At 30.1% G+C, this 16,261-nt stretch overlaps 1 protein-coding gene across 1 annotated transcript; it reads left to right on the top strand.

Moving 5' to 3' along the window:
- The first annotated feature begins 1,770 nt into the window (after nt 1–1,770).
- On the top strand, nt 1,771–5,060 carry ANNAT4 (annexin 4). Its single transcript, XM_028053349.2, has 6 exons — nt 1,771–1,940; nt 2,276–2,451; nt 3,404–3,622; nt 3,735–3,959; nt 4,472–4,540; nt 4,635–5,060. Exons 1-6 carry the CDS (start codon nt 1,895–1,897, stop codon nt 4,842–4,844), a joined length of 945 nt encoding a protein of 314 aa, XP_027909150.2. The 5' UTR covers nt 1,771–1,894; the 3' UTR covers nt 4,845–5,060.
- Nucleotides 5,061–16,261: the final 11,201 nt, after the last annotated feature.

The raw sequence follows: 16,261 nt of genomic DNA on the forward strand, positions 1-16,261 counted from the left end.
GAGATTCACATTTTTCTCACATAGGAAAAAAAATTAACAATTGAATTTTATATTTATCTCAATTTTATAAAATTAATTTAAAAATGAAATTTATATTTATTTATATATTATAAATTTATTTTATTTTTATTGTTAGAAGTGGGCTTTTAAAGCCTAACTCAACTCCAAAAAATCAACTTGTAAGGTGAAGTTTGCACCTCACTTATATACTATAAAATTGTCTTATCTTTAGTTGATGTGGGATTTCCATTATACCCCTCGTGTAGAGGTATATATATATATATATATATCGTGCGTGGGGTTACAAATTAATGGATAGTCTGTTAGCGGTCCAATAGCAGGTGAAACAAAATATCCAAAAAATCTCGTTAGGATATGTTTTTTTGTTTTGAACAATAGCTCTGATATCATGTTAGAATCATAGATTAGACATTAATGATAATTTAATAATAAATGATACGATAAAATTAACAAATAATAAATTTTATCAAAATTATTAAAAAATTAATTTGAAGTCTAATATAATTTTATAAAATAAGTTTTTAAAATAAGATCTACACAAAATATATATATATATATATATATATATATATATATATATATTTATATATTGGTTTTCTTCTGATATACTTTAGTGGATGTCATATGTAATAGTTAAATTAAGGATTGTAAGCAACTTATCATATAAAGTTCTGGGTTGCACTTCTCCAAGGTCAAATTGAATTAAATATTTGATCATGAACTTAACTTGTTTGCATACGTTGAAAATTATTGTATATGTCATATTACATAAATTTCAACAAGCAAATGTTCCTAAACCATAATGAGTTTCTGAAAAAAAAAATGTCGGTGGGATAATAAAGCTCTTTCAGATTCTACTCTTGCATGCTTGATATTTGGATTATTTATTTTTATCATGTGAAAATAAAATTTTGAACCTTGTAACTAAAAGTTATATATATGAACTCATTTTTAGATTTTTCTTTTCATTTTATTTTAATTATATTTTAACTATAAAATCGACTATTTGTAAAATTTGATATGTTCAATTTAATAATTAATCCAAACACACGAAATCTTGAAAAATAATTTTTTTTTCTGATAAGAACAGAATGAAAGGTAAAAGGAAAAACACCTTGATCAAGGAAAAAAAACTATAAAAGTAAGTCTATTCAATGGTTCCCTTATATAAAATTCAGTTCAATTATTCCATTGACATCAATGATTGCATTATATTTAAATATTAGCATTCTAAGTGGTCATAATAGAAATTAAATCATCTCAGTGGCTTAGTTGTATACAGCAAAAAATGAAGGGCATGTCTGCAACTACTTCAATAACTTCAATAACATAAAAAATAATTAATATTTTTTCTCTCTCACCCCTTCTCTCTCTCTCTCTAACTTTACATTGTTGAACTGGCTTTATCTATAACTGAAGTCTAAATTTATTGTATTAATTTTGAGTTATGAATTTTACCAATATTTACTGTTATCTCAATTTACAATAACATTTCAACTTCATTAAAATCATTACAGTTTCAGAATAAACTCCACATTAGCATAATTTCACACTCTTATTTACTAATTCCACTGCCACATAATTATTAAGTTTATGAATAAAAAAAATACAATTATTAAGTTCAGAAACAAACAGTATATATATAAAGGATAAATGAGTCTTTTTAAGTACTCTGTTTGGTACACACATGTAATTCTCTGTTATTTAACATTTTCAAGGGTTCATCCATTGGTCAAAGGTGGTAAGAACACAAGAAGCTTCACTTGATTTTTTGTCAATTGCGTTTTAAATGACGAAAATACCCTTGGAGGGTCCTATAAAGTGACCGTCTTTAACTCTATCATCTTCAAACTTCACACACAGAACAATCACAATGGCTTTCCATCAAGAGTTAGAAGCAATAACCCAAGCTTTCTCAGGTTCTTTCATTCTCTTCGACCACCCCTAACCTCGTACCATGTTCCTTCACTTTTAATATTATCAAACATGCATGTCCTTATCAAACATGCTGAATTAATCAAAAGGGTTTATTAAAGTTTAGTTTTTTCTTTGTTAAAATGCTTCTACTTAGTGTTTTTCTGCTGTGGGTACCAGCACTGAATCAGAAATTGATCTTGTTTACTGATAATTTTATACAATGTGCTGATTTGGTGTGACAGAAGTTAATGATTTTGTTTAACCAAGATTGTTTCTGAGGAACATTTTTGGGGAAAACCATGTGGTTGATGATTAGTGGTGTGGGTGGTGATTTCAGGGCATGGAGTGGATGAGAAATCGTTGGTAACATTACTGGGAAAATGGGATCATCTGGAGAGAGAATCTTTCAGGAAGAAGACACCACATTTGTTCACAGAGGATCATGAACGCCATTTTCAGAGGTGGGATGATCACCATGTTCGTCTTCTCAAACATGAATTCGTGCGTTTTAAGGTACATTTTTCCTCTTAGGTTACTCTGTTCTGTGTGTATATGATGTTATGTTTATGGTTACTCTGTTCTCTAATGTCAAAAGTGAATTTCCTTTGAGAGTTGAATATCCTTGGAAACTGTGAAATGTGCTTCATGGCCAGATGTTGATGTTACTTTTTTTTAATTTATTTGATGATAAAATCAAAGCTGAATTGTGCTCATAAGAGTATTTGTTGATGATATAAGGGCATATAAAGAGTGTTAATTTGAGATCATTAGTTTATGTTTCAATTTGATCATATACTAAAGAAGTTTGTTCAAACTTATTTATATATATATATATATATATATATATATATATATATATATATATATATGAGATTTTATGAAAAGTAAAATTTGATTTTTGATATTGTAGTGATAAAAAGAACTTTGCATTTTAAAGCCAGTCATAAATATAATTACATTTTTTTTTCAATAGTAAATATAAATTCTCAAGAAAATAGGAGTATGTTTTCCTTGTAGATTCTTTTCTTTTTCCAAAGTTCAAACAAAAACAATGGCACTAATTATTTTTAATTTTGTTATATTTCCAGTAAAAAAAACATAGACAAATTGACTCTAGATTATTTTTATAATCATGAACTCAATAAATATGTGCAACAAGAAATATTCACATTTTCCATAAAATAAATTTCCCATCTTGTATTTTATTTATTTTATCATTAATGTATATTTTGTCGTCGTTAGATTAAGGAATTCATGGAAGAAAAACTCTTAATTATTATTATTACGGTTAAATTCTTTTTTTCAATATAAAAGAAGAAAAACCATGGCAATTTCTGGCTGATATAACTTGGCTATGTTCATTTTTAACACTTCCAAAAAACAAGATCCAAACATGAAAATACAAAGAACAAAAGTTGGAAGAATTGATCTGATATGTGGTCCCTAATGTGAGTGGTTTAACCAGAATGCTGTGGTGTTGTGGTCCATGCACCCTTGGGAAAGAGATGCTCGTTTAGTAAGAGAGGCCCTAAAGAAGGGCCAAAATGCATATGGAGTTTTGGTTGAGGTTGCATGCACTAGATCCTCAGATGAGCTATTAGGAGCTAGGAAGGCCTATCACTCCCTCTTTGACCATTCCATCGAAGAAGATGTTGCCTCTCACATCCATGGCACTGAAAGAAAGGTGAGGTACACTGCACCGTCTTATCAGATAAAGGGTTAAATATGTTTCTCGTTCATGAACTGTTATAAAAAGTTTACTGAGTCAAACTAACCCCTACTATTTGTGTTAACAGCTATTGATTTCTCTACTAAGTGCCTATAGATATGAAGGATCCAAGGTTAAGGATGACACTGCAAAATCTGAGGCTAAAATCCTCTCCAATGCAATCAAGAATGCTCATAAGAAACCTATTAATGAGGATGATGAAGTGATAAGGATATTGGCAACAAGAAGCAAGCTACATCTTCAGACAGTTTATAAGCACTACAAAGAGATTTCTGGAAAAAACCTTGATGAGGTAGGTATTCACAATATCTAAAATTTTCTCAGATTACACCTTATATCTCAATACAACAAAGGGATTATGTCCAATCTTATAAAACTTCAAAAAATATCAATTTGAGCTAGAATGAACACTACTAATGTACTAATACTGTTAGGCTTTAAACCCACTTCTAACATGGTATCAAAGTCAGGTTAGAGCTTATCCTAGCAAACCCGCTAACGGACCACCCATTAATTTTTAGTCTCACGCACGAGATGAATATACCTCGGCGTGAGGGGGTGTGTTATAAGTCCCATACCGATTAGAGATAAGACAAATTCATAATACATAAGTGAGGTGCAAACCTCACCTTATAAGTCAGTTTTGTGGGGTTGAGTTAGGCTTTAAACCCACTTCTAACAAATACATTTGAGTTCTCTCATGGTATCTTCATATGATTCTATAGTTTTGAGATTCTGTTGTATACTTCAAATCAAACATGATGAGATTCTACTTCTGACAAAACCTTCACTGCTTGTGGCTAGGATCTTGATGATTTAAGACTTAAAGAGACTGTGCAATGCCTTTGCATCCCACAAATATACTTCAGCAAGGTTAGATGAAGTTATGGTATTTGTTCTTACAATTGTTTCCCTTTTTCCATGATGAAATTTGTTGTAACTTGCATTCTTTCTCTGTCTCCTTCAGGTTTTGAATGCAGCATTGAGAATTGATGTGGATAAGAATACTAAGAAATCTCTTACTCGTGTGATTGTTACTAGAGCTGACATTGATATGAAGGAAATAAAAACACAGTACCAAAACCTTTATGGAGTTTCTTTGCCTCAGAAAGTTGAAGAGGTTGCTAGAGGAAACTACAAGGATTTCTTGCTAAACTTGATTGTCAGAGGAGGCTGAATGAAGAAGTTAAGAGGAGAAGAAAACCTTGGAAGATGAAATTGGTTTTGATTTCTATACCATGTATTGTTTTTTCCTCCCAATTTTCCTTTGCTTGTTGCTGCTCATTTTCACTGCATGATGCTTCTTCATCTTGTGTTATTATTATTGTCACATGAGAAAAAAAGTGAAAGGTGTAATCAAATAAAATCATCATGGTATTTCTTCCAAGACAAATATCCTTTTTGGTATCATGTTACAATTTTTGTTGTGCTTTATGCTAGGGTTTGTTTTTTATGTCCCTCAAACTTATTATTGTTTATGCTTTAACTCTTTCCAGAGGTATTAAATGTAGATATCTTTTAGGCTTTCCTTTAAACAGTGGCACAACAAAATAAACAAAAGGCAAAAGACAAAACTTGTTGAAAACTCCTCATTTTGCATCTACAAAAAAGAAATCATAATGTTGTAAAAAAGTTTAATTACTTTTTTTTCTTGCTTTTGTTCAAAAATGTTTTAATTTAGTTCGATTTACTTTGTTGATGTAATTAACATAATCTTAATGTCAATTTTGATGAAAAATTATGGGTTAAATATGTTTTTGGTCTCTCAAGTTTTAATGAAATTTAGAATTAGTCCATTTTTAAAATTTTGTTAAAAATGTAGTCTTTCATCTTTAAAAATGCGGGAATTTAATCTTTTTAACCAAATTTTATTAAATTTATCTGACGTTTCAAGCGTATTTCACGATAGTATTTGAATTGTTTACACCGTTTGACAAATTTTCGCTTCAATGTTAACTCAAATATTATTAGAAAATGCGTTTAAAATGTCAAATAAACTTACAAAATTTGGCAAGAAAGACTTAATCCACGTATTTTTAAATATGAATGACTAAATTGGTATAAAGTTTCGAAGAGGGACTAATTTCAAAATTCACTGAAACTTGAAAGACCAAAAACAAATTTAACCCAAAAATTATAGATTCATTTCAAAAAATTTAGCTAAAATGACTATATTGTATCAATTTTTAAAAAATCAAGACCAAATTGAAATTAAAAAAAATTGGAGGACTAACTTAACATTTTTGAATGAAAAGAAGACCAAAAGAATAATTAAACCTATACAAAAATACAGAACATGTGTAGAAAAGGTATAATGTTTTGATCTACTTAATGTCAACAAACTCTAGTTATATTGTTACTTTAGTAATTTTTTTTTTCTTGACACAATTTTTAAAAGATAAAAAAGTAGAGAAGATGCACTATCTCCTTGCATCACATCTCTAAGTATTTTAAGTGTGCAATTGTATTGAGTGTTAAAAACATTGTCTTTTACATGGCAATAGGAACCTCTCAATAGAGATTCTTATAAAAAGTTTAACACAACCTTTGACACTCTTTAAAACACATCCAATGTTGTAATACTTGTCATACTAAAACAAACACTACAACTTGAACTTTATACTGAGTTTTGATTTTTCATCTTCAGATCTAAAATTCTGCTAATGATTACAAAACATAACCATTAACAACATAATAAACTTCTGACATTTAGTAACCGATAAAAGAGACAAAACTTCTAATACATTAAAAGTACCCATTAAAGTTGTCCACTTAAGTGTACCTAAAATGTAGATCTTATGTGAGTCGTGAGTCATAAGTCGATTTATGATAATTGTGGATTTAATGAGTTTTGAGTTATGAATCAATTTATATTCAAGAAATGTGAGTCAATTTTTACCAATTTTTTTAAGATAATTAATTTATGGGTTTTTCTTTTTTATATTCATTATTTTATTTAACTTGACATTCAATCCGCACTTAACTTCTAATTAATATAGTTGGAGTAATTTTGTAACATTCTATTTTTTCGCTTTTCCAGTATTAATAATTACACAAATAAAATAAACATATCTTAAGAAGTTACTTAAAAGTAAAAGCAACACTTTATTTACATTTCAAATAAATAAAAATTCAAGTCTTACATAAGGTACTTTATTAATTTGACAAAATTAAAATAAATAAAAAAACAGTCAATTTTCTAAGACTTCCCGAGCATTAACTGATTTTTAAATCTCATTTTTCACATCTTCTCCACCACCTATATGCTTCCATATAAATTATGATCACTACAGGTTAAACAATAGTTGTCACAACAACAATTTTCACCACATTATAAGTTTGAAAATACTTTTCAATGAAAATCATAAACTTAAACAACACATATAAATACATATGTTGTCTCTAGACAAAGATCACAATCTACATGTTCCTAATTGCAACTCATTCACTCACTTACCAATCATATATGAAATCCATAGTCTTACCAACGAAGTTCACTCTCCACTAGTCTTTTGAAGATGTTTAGAGTGAAGTTCATCAATTGTATCACCATGTAAAGTTACAAAAAATCCAAGAGACACACACACCCATACATCAATATATAAAATAGTAATTTTATTAATTTGTCAATTAAAAAATAATTAATAAAAAATTTTGAAAATATTTAGATGATTAATAATGCTTTTTAATGTTTGAAAGTGATTAGGTCATTTTTTTTAGTTCTTTTCAATATTTATGATAGTTGAGCTATGCTCAAAGTATGACCTATTTTATTATAACTAATTTCTAAATTTGTCATTTTAAATTATCTTTAAAAGAATCTTTAAACATCTCTCAATCTTTACCTACTTAAAAATGATAAATAAATTCATTTTTCTCATAAATAAATTTTGTCTAATTTTGACCGAAAATTCTCACATATTAACAGAATATATATATATATATATATATATATATATATATATATATATATATATATATATATATATATATATATATATATTTATATATTGTCTCATTCTCATTTTCAAACTCAATAACTCAATGTCACTTTTAAATTATTAAAACTCCTTTAATTTTTTTAGTTAATTTACAAAATTTATATTAACTTTCTTATAATATTTGGTTTTGTGACTTAATTTTAAAATACATTCTAGCTCTTTTCAATAATTATTTAATTTTTATTTAATATTTTTATCTAATATTTATATAATTATTTGACATTGAAAATAAAATAAAGTATATATTTTTTATATTAAATATTTTATTTTATTTTATATTTTTTGTAAAAAATATTTAATTAATATTTACAATAAGAAAATAATCGGTACGAATGTGATACAGTCCGGCCCACCATTTTACCATATGCAACCAAATTTTTCGGTTTCTTATCCACTTTTTTATTTTTTCATTTCAGTTTTTTCTCCACCGACCATTCTACTCAACCAAATCGTACAAGAGAAATAGAATGGTGGGTGAGTAATTGAAAAAGAAATAGAAAACTTTATGGGTTGATTGTAATTAAAAAAAATTAAAAACTGTAAAATTCATATTTTGTTTTATTTTCATTTTTCTTACTTTTCTTTCATTACTCGTTTTTTTTTTCATCCATTCTTTCCTAACATTGTCAGCCTTTGTCTCTTTTACTAGAGAAGAAATAAATAAATAAATGTGATACAAATAAGTTGATAACTGAAAATAGATAAGACAAAAAAAAAATTGAAGGTGTTTGATTGAAGAGACAGATAGATGAGGAAATGGATAAGTATAAAAAGTAGAAACAAATAAGAATAATTCAATAAATTTCACCATTTTATTAAAATTATTTTTCACCTTTCTCTTTTCATCAATTACACCATATATTTGTGTTCTTTTCTTTGCTTTTCCCTCCATTAATCTAAAAAAGGTTTTGAAATTTTGGTAGTGTTGTGATGAATCATGAAGTGTACATTGGTAAAGCACCAATAATTGTACTTTATGGTTGAAAGTGTTTGATGCATAATTCTTCTCTGTTCTGAACTATAGCACTGATTTTTGTTTCTTTCATTTGTAGTTTTACACAGAGACCTTCCTTGTGTGGCTTCTTATATAGTAACTTTCTTAGCCAAAATTTCAATGTGAAGTTTGTAGTTCAAACTAGCTACAGAGAACTCATGATTTTTTTTCCCATGTAGCACACTTTTTCCAAAATATTTCCCGGATAGCATATTGTGCACAATACTTACATTCATAGCACAGTTTTATTTTACGTTGAGAATTCGGTTTTCGGGCAACTGAATTCTAAATTCAATTTTGCAATTTTTTTTCTTATACCAGTCTGAATTCGGTTCCCAGGAACCCGAATTCTGTACTGGTTTTTTTTTTTTTTTTAAATGATGGAAACATAAAGTTTTTTTAAAATAAATATAATTAATTTTTATTTTTGTTATCAATAAAATAGAAATAATTAAATAAATTATTTTAAATAATAGAATTATAAATGTGTTATTAGTTATTAGAAAAAAAAATAATTTTATTTGTTTTTGAATTTGTTGATTTCAAAATTGATATAATTATTTTTTTTTAAAAATAGATAAGAGTAAAAAAAATTAAAAAAATCGAATTAGTAATGTTTTATTAGTTATTTGAGGTGTTATTTGAAAAAATAGTAAAATAAAGAATAATTTATTGTGTTTATGAATTTGTAAATTAAAAAAATGAATTTGTATTGTATAGTAAGTGATTTTATGTGTAATTTCAAAATATAAAATTCAATTTAATTTTAAATTTTGTTTCATAATTTGTGAAGTATGAATTTTTTTTTAATATGTGTTAACAAAAATTGGAATTATAAGCTTCTTTTAATTTTGGATAATTGTTAAAAATTTTATATTTTAAACATTGTAAATTTGTCTAAATTAATTTAGAAATGAAGGAAATAATTAAAATAATTTAAAACGATTTTATTATTGTATATGAAATTAATTTTTTATATGTTTTTGGTTTATGTAAAATAAGTAAGAATAAAAGATAATAAGAAAAGATGTGCCATTGAATTGAATGAAGTTTATATTTATTGAAAACAAATCAAAGTACAACATAAACTAAGTGGTTTGATGCAGATCATGAAAGTGCAGAGTTATTAGGACAATGATTTCTTGTGTGCCCTTCAGTTCTACAATAGGAACACTTTCTTGATTGTCTTCCTTCCTTAATGTCCATCTCAGTCCTAATTCTACTTGATTTAGGACGACCCTTCTCAGTCCTTTTTGTGGCAGGATGAGGCCAAACCTGTGGCCCTTGGTATGGTGGCCAATATTCTTCATGTCTTAACTCGCCAAATAAATTGTCATATACTTTGACGATGACATCCAGCCTGTAATGTGGACTTATGTACATGCTAAATTCGTGATGTGCATGCTTGCAAGCTGCAATAACATGTGAACATGGTAGATGTAGTTTTTGAAACTTTCCACAATCGCACCACCTTTCATCTAACCTGACTACAAATTTTCCTACCGAACGAACTCTCTGGGATTGACCATCTCCTCCATTCTAAATCTTATGGTATTTCTATCAAATTCAAAGACGTGGTGTGTGTTGGACTTGGAGTCTGCATCTTGTAGGAAGTTCGTCGCATATTCAGAATACACATGACCAGCACTAAGCATTGCAGTTATTTGTCTACCTCTTTTGGTAAAGTATGTGTTGCACCTGGTGTACGTGGCCAATACTATGGATGAAATTGGCAAATTTCTTGTCTTCTTCAAGATAGAATTTATTGCTTCAGCCAAATTTGTTGTTACGTGACCCCACCTTCTTCCTTGATCATATGCAAGACACCATTGTTCCCTTGGGCCACTTCAACACACAATGGAGTACATGTCATGGTATACTTCAAACTCATTTTTATATTTGTCAGTTCCAAATGTTAAATGATCCTAAAATGCATCGTCAATCAACATCGACAAATGTCCCTCCACCACCACAAACTACGCATGACTTAAACACTCCTCCTCCACCACAAGGTATGGAGGGAACAAGGAATTCAGTTTCACCAAACTCAGAACTAGGCATACCAAGTATGTTTGCAACTTATGATGAAACTCCACCTTCTGCACAACCGTGGTTGCATACATATTCCCAAAGTCCAAATTTCTTTGAAGGTCCGCATCAGCCACAACAAGACTCAGTTTACTACGTCCACAATCCTTACACACAAGCATCATCATCTGCTGCAAATGATGATCATGAACCTGATGAGGAACATGAACGACAATCTTCACTGGTTGAAGAACCTAGACCTGAAGTGCATAGGAGGAACCCCACCAGAAACATGCGTCGACCTCGGTGTGGAACTAGACACCATTATGGTGATTAAAAGGACAAATATGTACTTTAATATTGTATTACATATGTATTAGGTCGTCTTTATGTGTTTGTAAGAGTTTGCCATGTTTAACACAAATTCGCATATCAGTAATGCAAGAACTTAATCATTCCAAATGCTTCATTGCTAAATAATGAACAACAACTTCTTTAGATAAAGTGAACAAGTTCAACCATCTTAAAGTACAATGTTAAAACATATAAAAGAAAACTAAATATGAACAAAGTTGTCACACTTCTCAAGGCATGAAAGTGCCACTATTGAAGTTCATGTGCAAAACATTGCACTTGGGTTACCATTTACTAAGTCACGGGTTGACACATAGGGAATGAATTCATATGTTGTTAATTAAATTACAAAAATTTTATTCCTTAACTCACCAACATATACTCCCCACTGGTAATGACGGGAGTGAAGATTGAAATAAGTTTTGTACATCCTTTTACACATGTTCAAAATGTATACCACAGGTTAGCACTTATGTAACAATGGGTAACCAAAAATACTGCAAACTGGTAGTGAAGAAGAAATATATACACCTTTATTTTCCTTTTCCAAACAACAAATAGGGGCAAACTAGACTCACTTGAAGGAATATGAGTATGAAGATTTAACTTTATCATATGAACTCAAGGCATAAAAGTGCCACTATTGAAGTTATTGAAGAAAGAAAAAATTCATGTGCAAAACATTGCATCTGGGTTACCATTTATTAAGTCACGGGTTGGCACATAGGGAATGAATTCATATCTTGTTAATTAAATTACAAAAATTTTATTCCTTGACTCACCAACATATACTCCCCACTGATAATGAAGAGAGTGAAGATTGAAATAAGTTTTGTACATCCTTTCACACATGTTCAAAATGTATACCATAGGTTAGCACTTATGTAGCCATGGGTAACCAAAAATATTGCACAGTGGTTTCACACATCCTTTCACACTTTCTGTTTTTTACCTTCCAATTTGCATTTCCACCTTTTGTTTTTTCTCTTTTTGCTTGCTTCCAAAGAAAACCAACGTGAAAATTGAAAAAAATTAAAAAAAAAGAAAGTGATAATAAAACGTCAAGTTGTGAGTGAAGTTCTCAATAAATGGATGTTAATATATCATTTTCCTTAAACTTAATACCTACTATAAATTCTAACAATAAATTTTACATTATTTATTTTTGTGTAAAAATAAATATTTTATCAATAAAATTCTTATAAACAAATCAAAATATAAATATATAAATAAAAAATAATTCGTACTTCAAACAAATTTTTTAATTTAAAATATTTAATAAACATTAAAAAATAAATAATACAACATCACATTAAACATTATATATTAAATAATTTATTTAATTATTTCTATTTTATTAATAACAAAAATAAAAATTAATTATATTTATTTTTAAAAAACTTTATGTTTTCATCATTTAAAAAAAAACCAGTACAGAATTCGGGTCCCTAGGGATTGAATTCAGACTGGTATAAGAAAAAAAAATTGCAAAATTGAATTTAGAATTCAGTTGCCCGGAAACTGAATTCTCAACGGAAAATAAAACTGTGCTATGCATATAAATATTGTGCACAGTATACTATCCAGGGAATATTTTGGAAAAAGTGTGCTACATGGGAAAAAAAATCAGAAAGAAAGAGATATAAGCTAATTTTGGGGGAACAATCTTTCTTTTATTTTTTCTTTCTTCTTCCCGCAATTGTGAAATTTGTCACGGGCACAACACATGGGCACCATCACTCATAATCAGAGACCATACATAACTTCTCATCATTACACTCTAACGCCTTTTCAGTTTTCTCTCCTTATTACGTACCAGAACACAGATCCAGGATCCACTCCATTTTCACTCTTCATACACTCCACCATCAAGGTTCGTCTTCTCCACACCGCCTAACCCTTGCCGGAGTGGCTACTTCCCGACAAAAGCCACCGGGCGCCGCCCTTGCCTTAGCCTGTTCGCTTCTCCTCTTGGCGTCGCTATAAAGCGTCGGAGCTCGGGCTTGCCTCTACCGTTTCCAGCGTCAATGAGAACAATCTGCCTCCGTTCTCAGGTAAGCCTAATCCTCTCCTGGCCTTGCTCTCTATCCCCTGTTTTAATACCTTTATCTTTATAGTCTGGTCTCTATCAGATTCGCTGCTTACCATTTTGTTTCATAATTGTTCGAATTTGGTGTTTTTGGATAGATGTGATTTTAGTTGGTACATGTTTTTATGATTCTGAGTTTTATTTGGAATCGGAGGAAGCCTATTTTGAATGTTGGTGACGTGACCAGTTTCCAATGGAAGGATGCTTTTGTAAAATTAATTAAGGATCTTTAAGAGTTATGATTCTCACTCCATAAAACATAATAGAGCACTAACCTTGATCCATGAGAGATCCTGTGAATATGCGTTCTTCAAATTTGTAATCTTGTGTGCTCTTCAACCACCGTTTCTCAATCTATCTCTTTCCCTTTCTTTCTCTTCTCACACGTTTTTGATGGGTTACCGTGAAAAGAACCTTATGGCCAGAGACAGAACCCCAAAATCCTTTTATACCAACGTCCATCAAGTTGGTTTTATTTTATCTTTATCTTTATTTTATTTTATTATCACTTCCCATAATAATAACCAATAAGTCTTTATATTTTTTTATTAAATCACAGTTGGGTCCATCATAATATTTCAAATGAGTCACTAATAGAATTAATTGATTAATTTGTCAATTAATTCTAACATTCTCCCACTTGACTCATAACATTATGTGATTTAATACATAAACATAATGCACAATAAAAGACCTTGCATAAATTGGTTCCATCATTATTCATAATTAAAGATACAGAAATAATAAGAGTCATGGCGGTCACACATCATTTGAGATATGATCCCTTCCATGTACTACTATATCATCCCTTTCTTCTTAACATGACCTTAAAAAATGAGAAGTCCATAATGGGTTCAAACATAATATCATTTTACAAAGCAATAACATAACATAATTTGTTTTCTTCATCATAATTTGCATGCATAAACATAAAGAAGAAAACACAGATTTCAGAAATTTATACATTAAGGAGCTCAGAGTGTCACATAAATATTAAAAAACATTAACATTCAACATTTAACATTCACTAGTAGACATAATGCCCATATTCTTTACACGACCAGCATACAATTTGGGCAGTAACCCTTTTGTTAAAGGGTCAGCAATCATAAGATTTGTGCTAATATGTTTTATTGACACTTTACATTTCTGAACTTCTTCTTTAACGGCAAAGTATTTCAACTCCATATGTTTAGCACCTTTAGAATACTTGTCGTTTTTAGAAAAGAAGACTGTTGCGGAATTATCACAATAAATTTTCAGCGGCTTGGAAATACTGTCGACTACTCCAAGTCCTGAAATAAAGTTCCGCAACCAATTAGCCTGAACTGTGGCCTCAAACCATGCCACAAATTCAGCTTCCATGGTGGATGCAGCAATGACAGACTGCTTTGCACTTTTCCATGAAATCACTCCTCTGGCTAAAAGATACACATAACCAAATGTAGACTTTCTTGTATCCACACGGCCGGCAAAGTCTGAATCTGTATAACCTATCACCTCAAGGTGATCAGATTTTCTATAAGTAAGCATGTGATTCTTTATTCCTTGTAAGTATCTTAAAACTTTCTTTGCAGCTTTCCAATGCTCCAGACCTGGATTACTTTGGTATCTACCAAGCATACCAACTGCAAAGCTAATATCTGGCCTCGTACAGGTTTGAGCATACATCAAACTCCCAACAACAGATGCATAAGGGATATTTTCCATCTGTTTCCGTTCCAAATCATTCTTTGGACATTGCATGAGACTAAACTTGTATCCTTTTCTGTATTGGAACAGGAGATGCTGAACATTTATCCATTCTGAATCTCTTTAAAACTTTATTAATATATGCATTCTGAGACAAACCTAACAGTCCTTGTGATCTGTCACGAAATATTTCTATTCCTATCACATAGTATGCCTCACCCATATCTTTCATTTCAAAGTTATTAGAGAGAAACCTTAGTCTCAATTAATAGACCAAGATCACTAGTCGCAAGCAAGATATCATCAACATACAGAATCAGAAATATAAACTTACTCCCACTGACCTTCAGATATATACACCGATCAACGGTGTTTTCCTTAAATCCAAAGGACATAATAGTATCATTGAACTTAAGATACCATTGTCGAGAAGCTTGTTTAAGTCCATATATCGATCTCTTAAGTTTACACACCATGTGCTCCTTTCCTTCTTCAGCGAACCCCACTGGTTGGTCCATATAGACATCTTCTTCTAAATCCCCATTCAGAAAAACAGTTTTAACATCCATTTGATGCAACTCAAGATCATAATAAGCTACTAATGCCATGATAATTCTAAAAGAATCTTTCTTAGAAACAGGCAAAAATGTTTCCTTATAGTCAATGTCATCCTTTTGAGTAAAACCTTTGGCAACAAGACGGGCCTTGTAACGTTCAATATTGCCTTGAGAGTCACGCTTAGTCTTAAAGACCCATTTACACCCAACTCTCTTGCATCCTTCTGGCAATTCCACAAGGTCCCATACGTCATTATGTGCCATTGATTTAAGCTCATCTTTCATGGCATCTAACCACTTATTAGAATTATCATCATTAATGGCTTCTGAAAAAGAAATTGGATCATTATCAATGCTTAAGTCATTTTCTGGCTCTTGTAGATAAACCACATAGTCATTCGAAATAGCAGACTTTCTATCTCTGTGAGATCTTCTTAATATTATTTCTTGTGGTTGTTCTACTATCGGTTCATTATTAACCTCGGGATCATTAATTTGTTGTTCTTCTTGATTGTTGTGAGTTTCTACAACATGTGGAACAACTACTCTTGATAAAGAAGTACTAGTTATAGGAACTTGTACTCTAACTTCCTTAATCTCCACATTTCGTGAAGTTTCACTCTCACTGGTTTCACCATTTTCAATGAACCGAGCATTTCCAGTTTCAACGATTCTTGTACTATGGGTAGGACAGTAAAACATATACCCTTTTGATTTTTCTGGATAACCAATGAAAAATCCACTAATTGTTCTTTCATCCAGTTTCTTTTCTTGCGGATTATATATTCTTACTTCTACCTAACAACCTCAAACATGCAAGTGTCTCAAATTGGGTTTCCTATTCGTCCATAACTCAAAAGGAGTCTTTTGAACAACTTT

The sequence above is a fragment of the Vigna unguiculata genome, chromosome 11 (genome assembly GCF_037176805.1).
Source record: "Vigna unguiculata cultivar grain cowpea cultivar isolate G323 ecotype 2 chromosome 11, ASM3717680v1, whole genome shotgun sequence".
Taxonomy (NCBI): domain Eukaryota; kingdom Viridiplantae; phylum Streptophyta; class Magnoliopsida; order Fabales; family Fabaceae; genus Vigna; species Vigna unguiculata.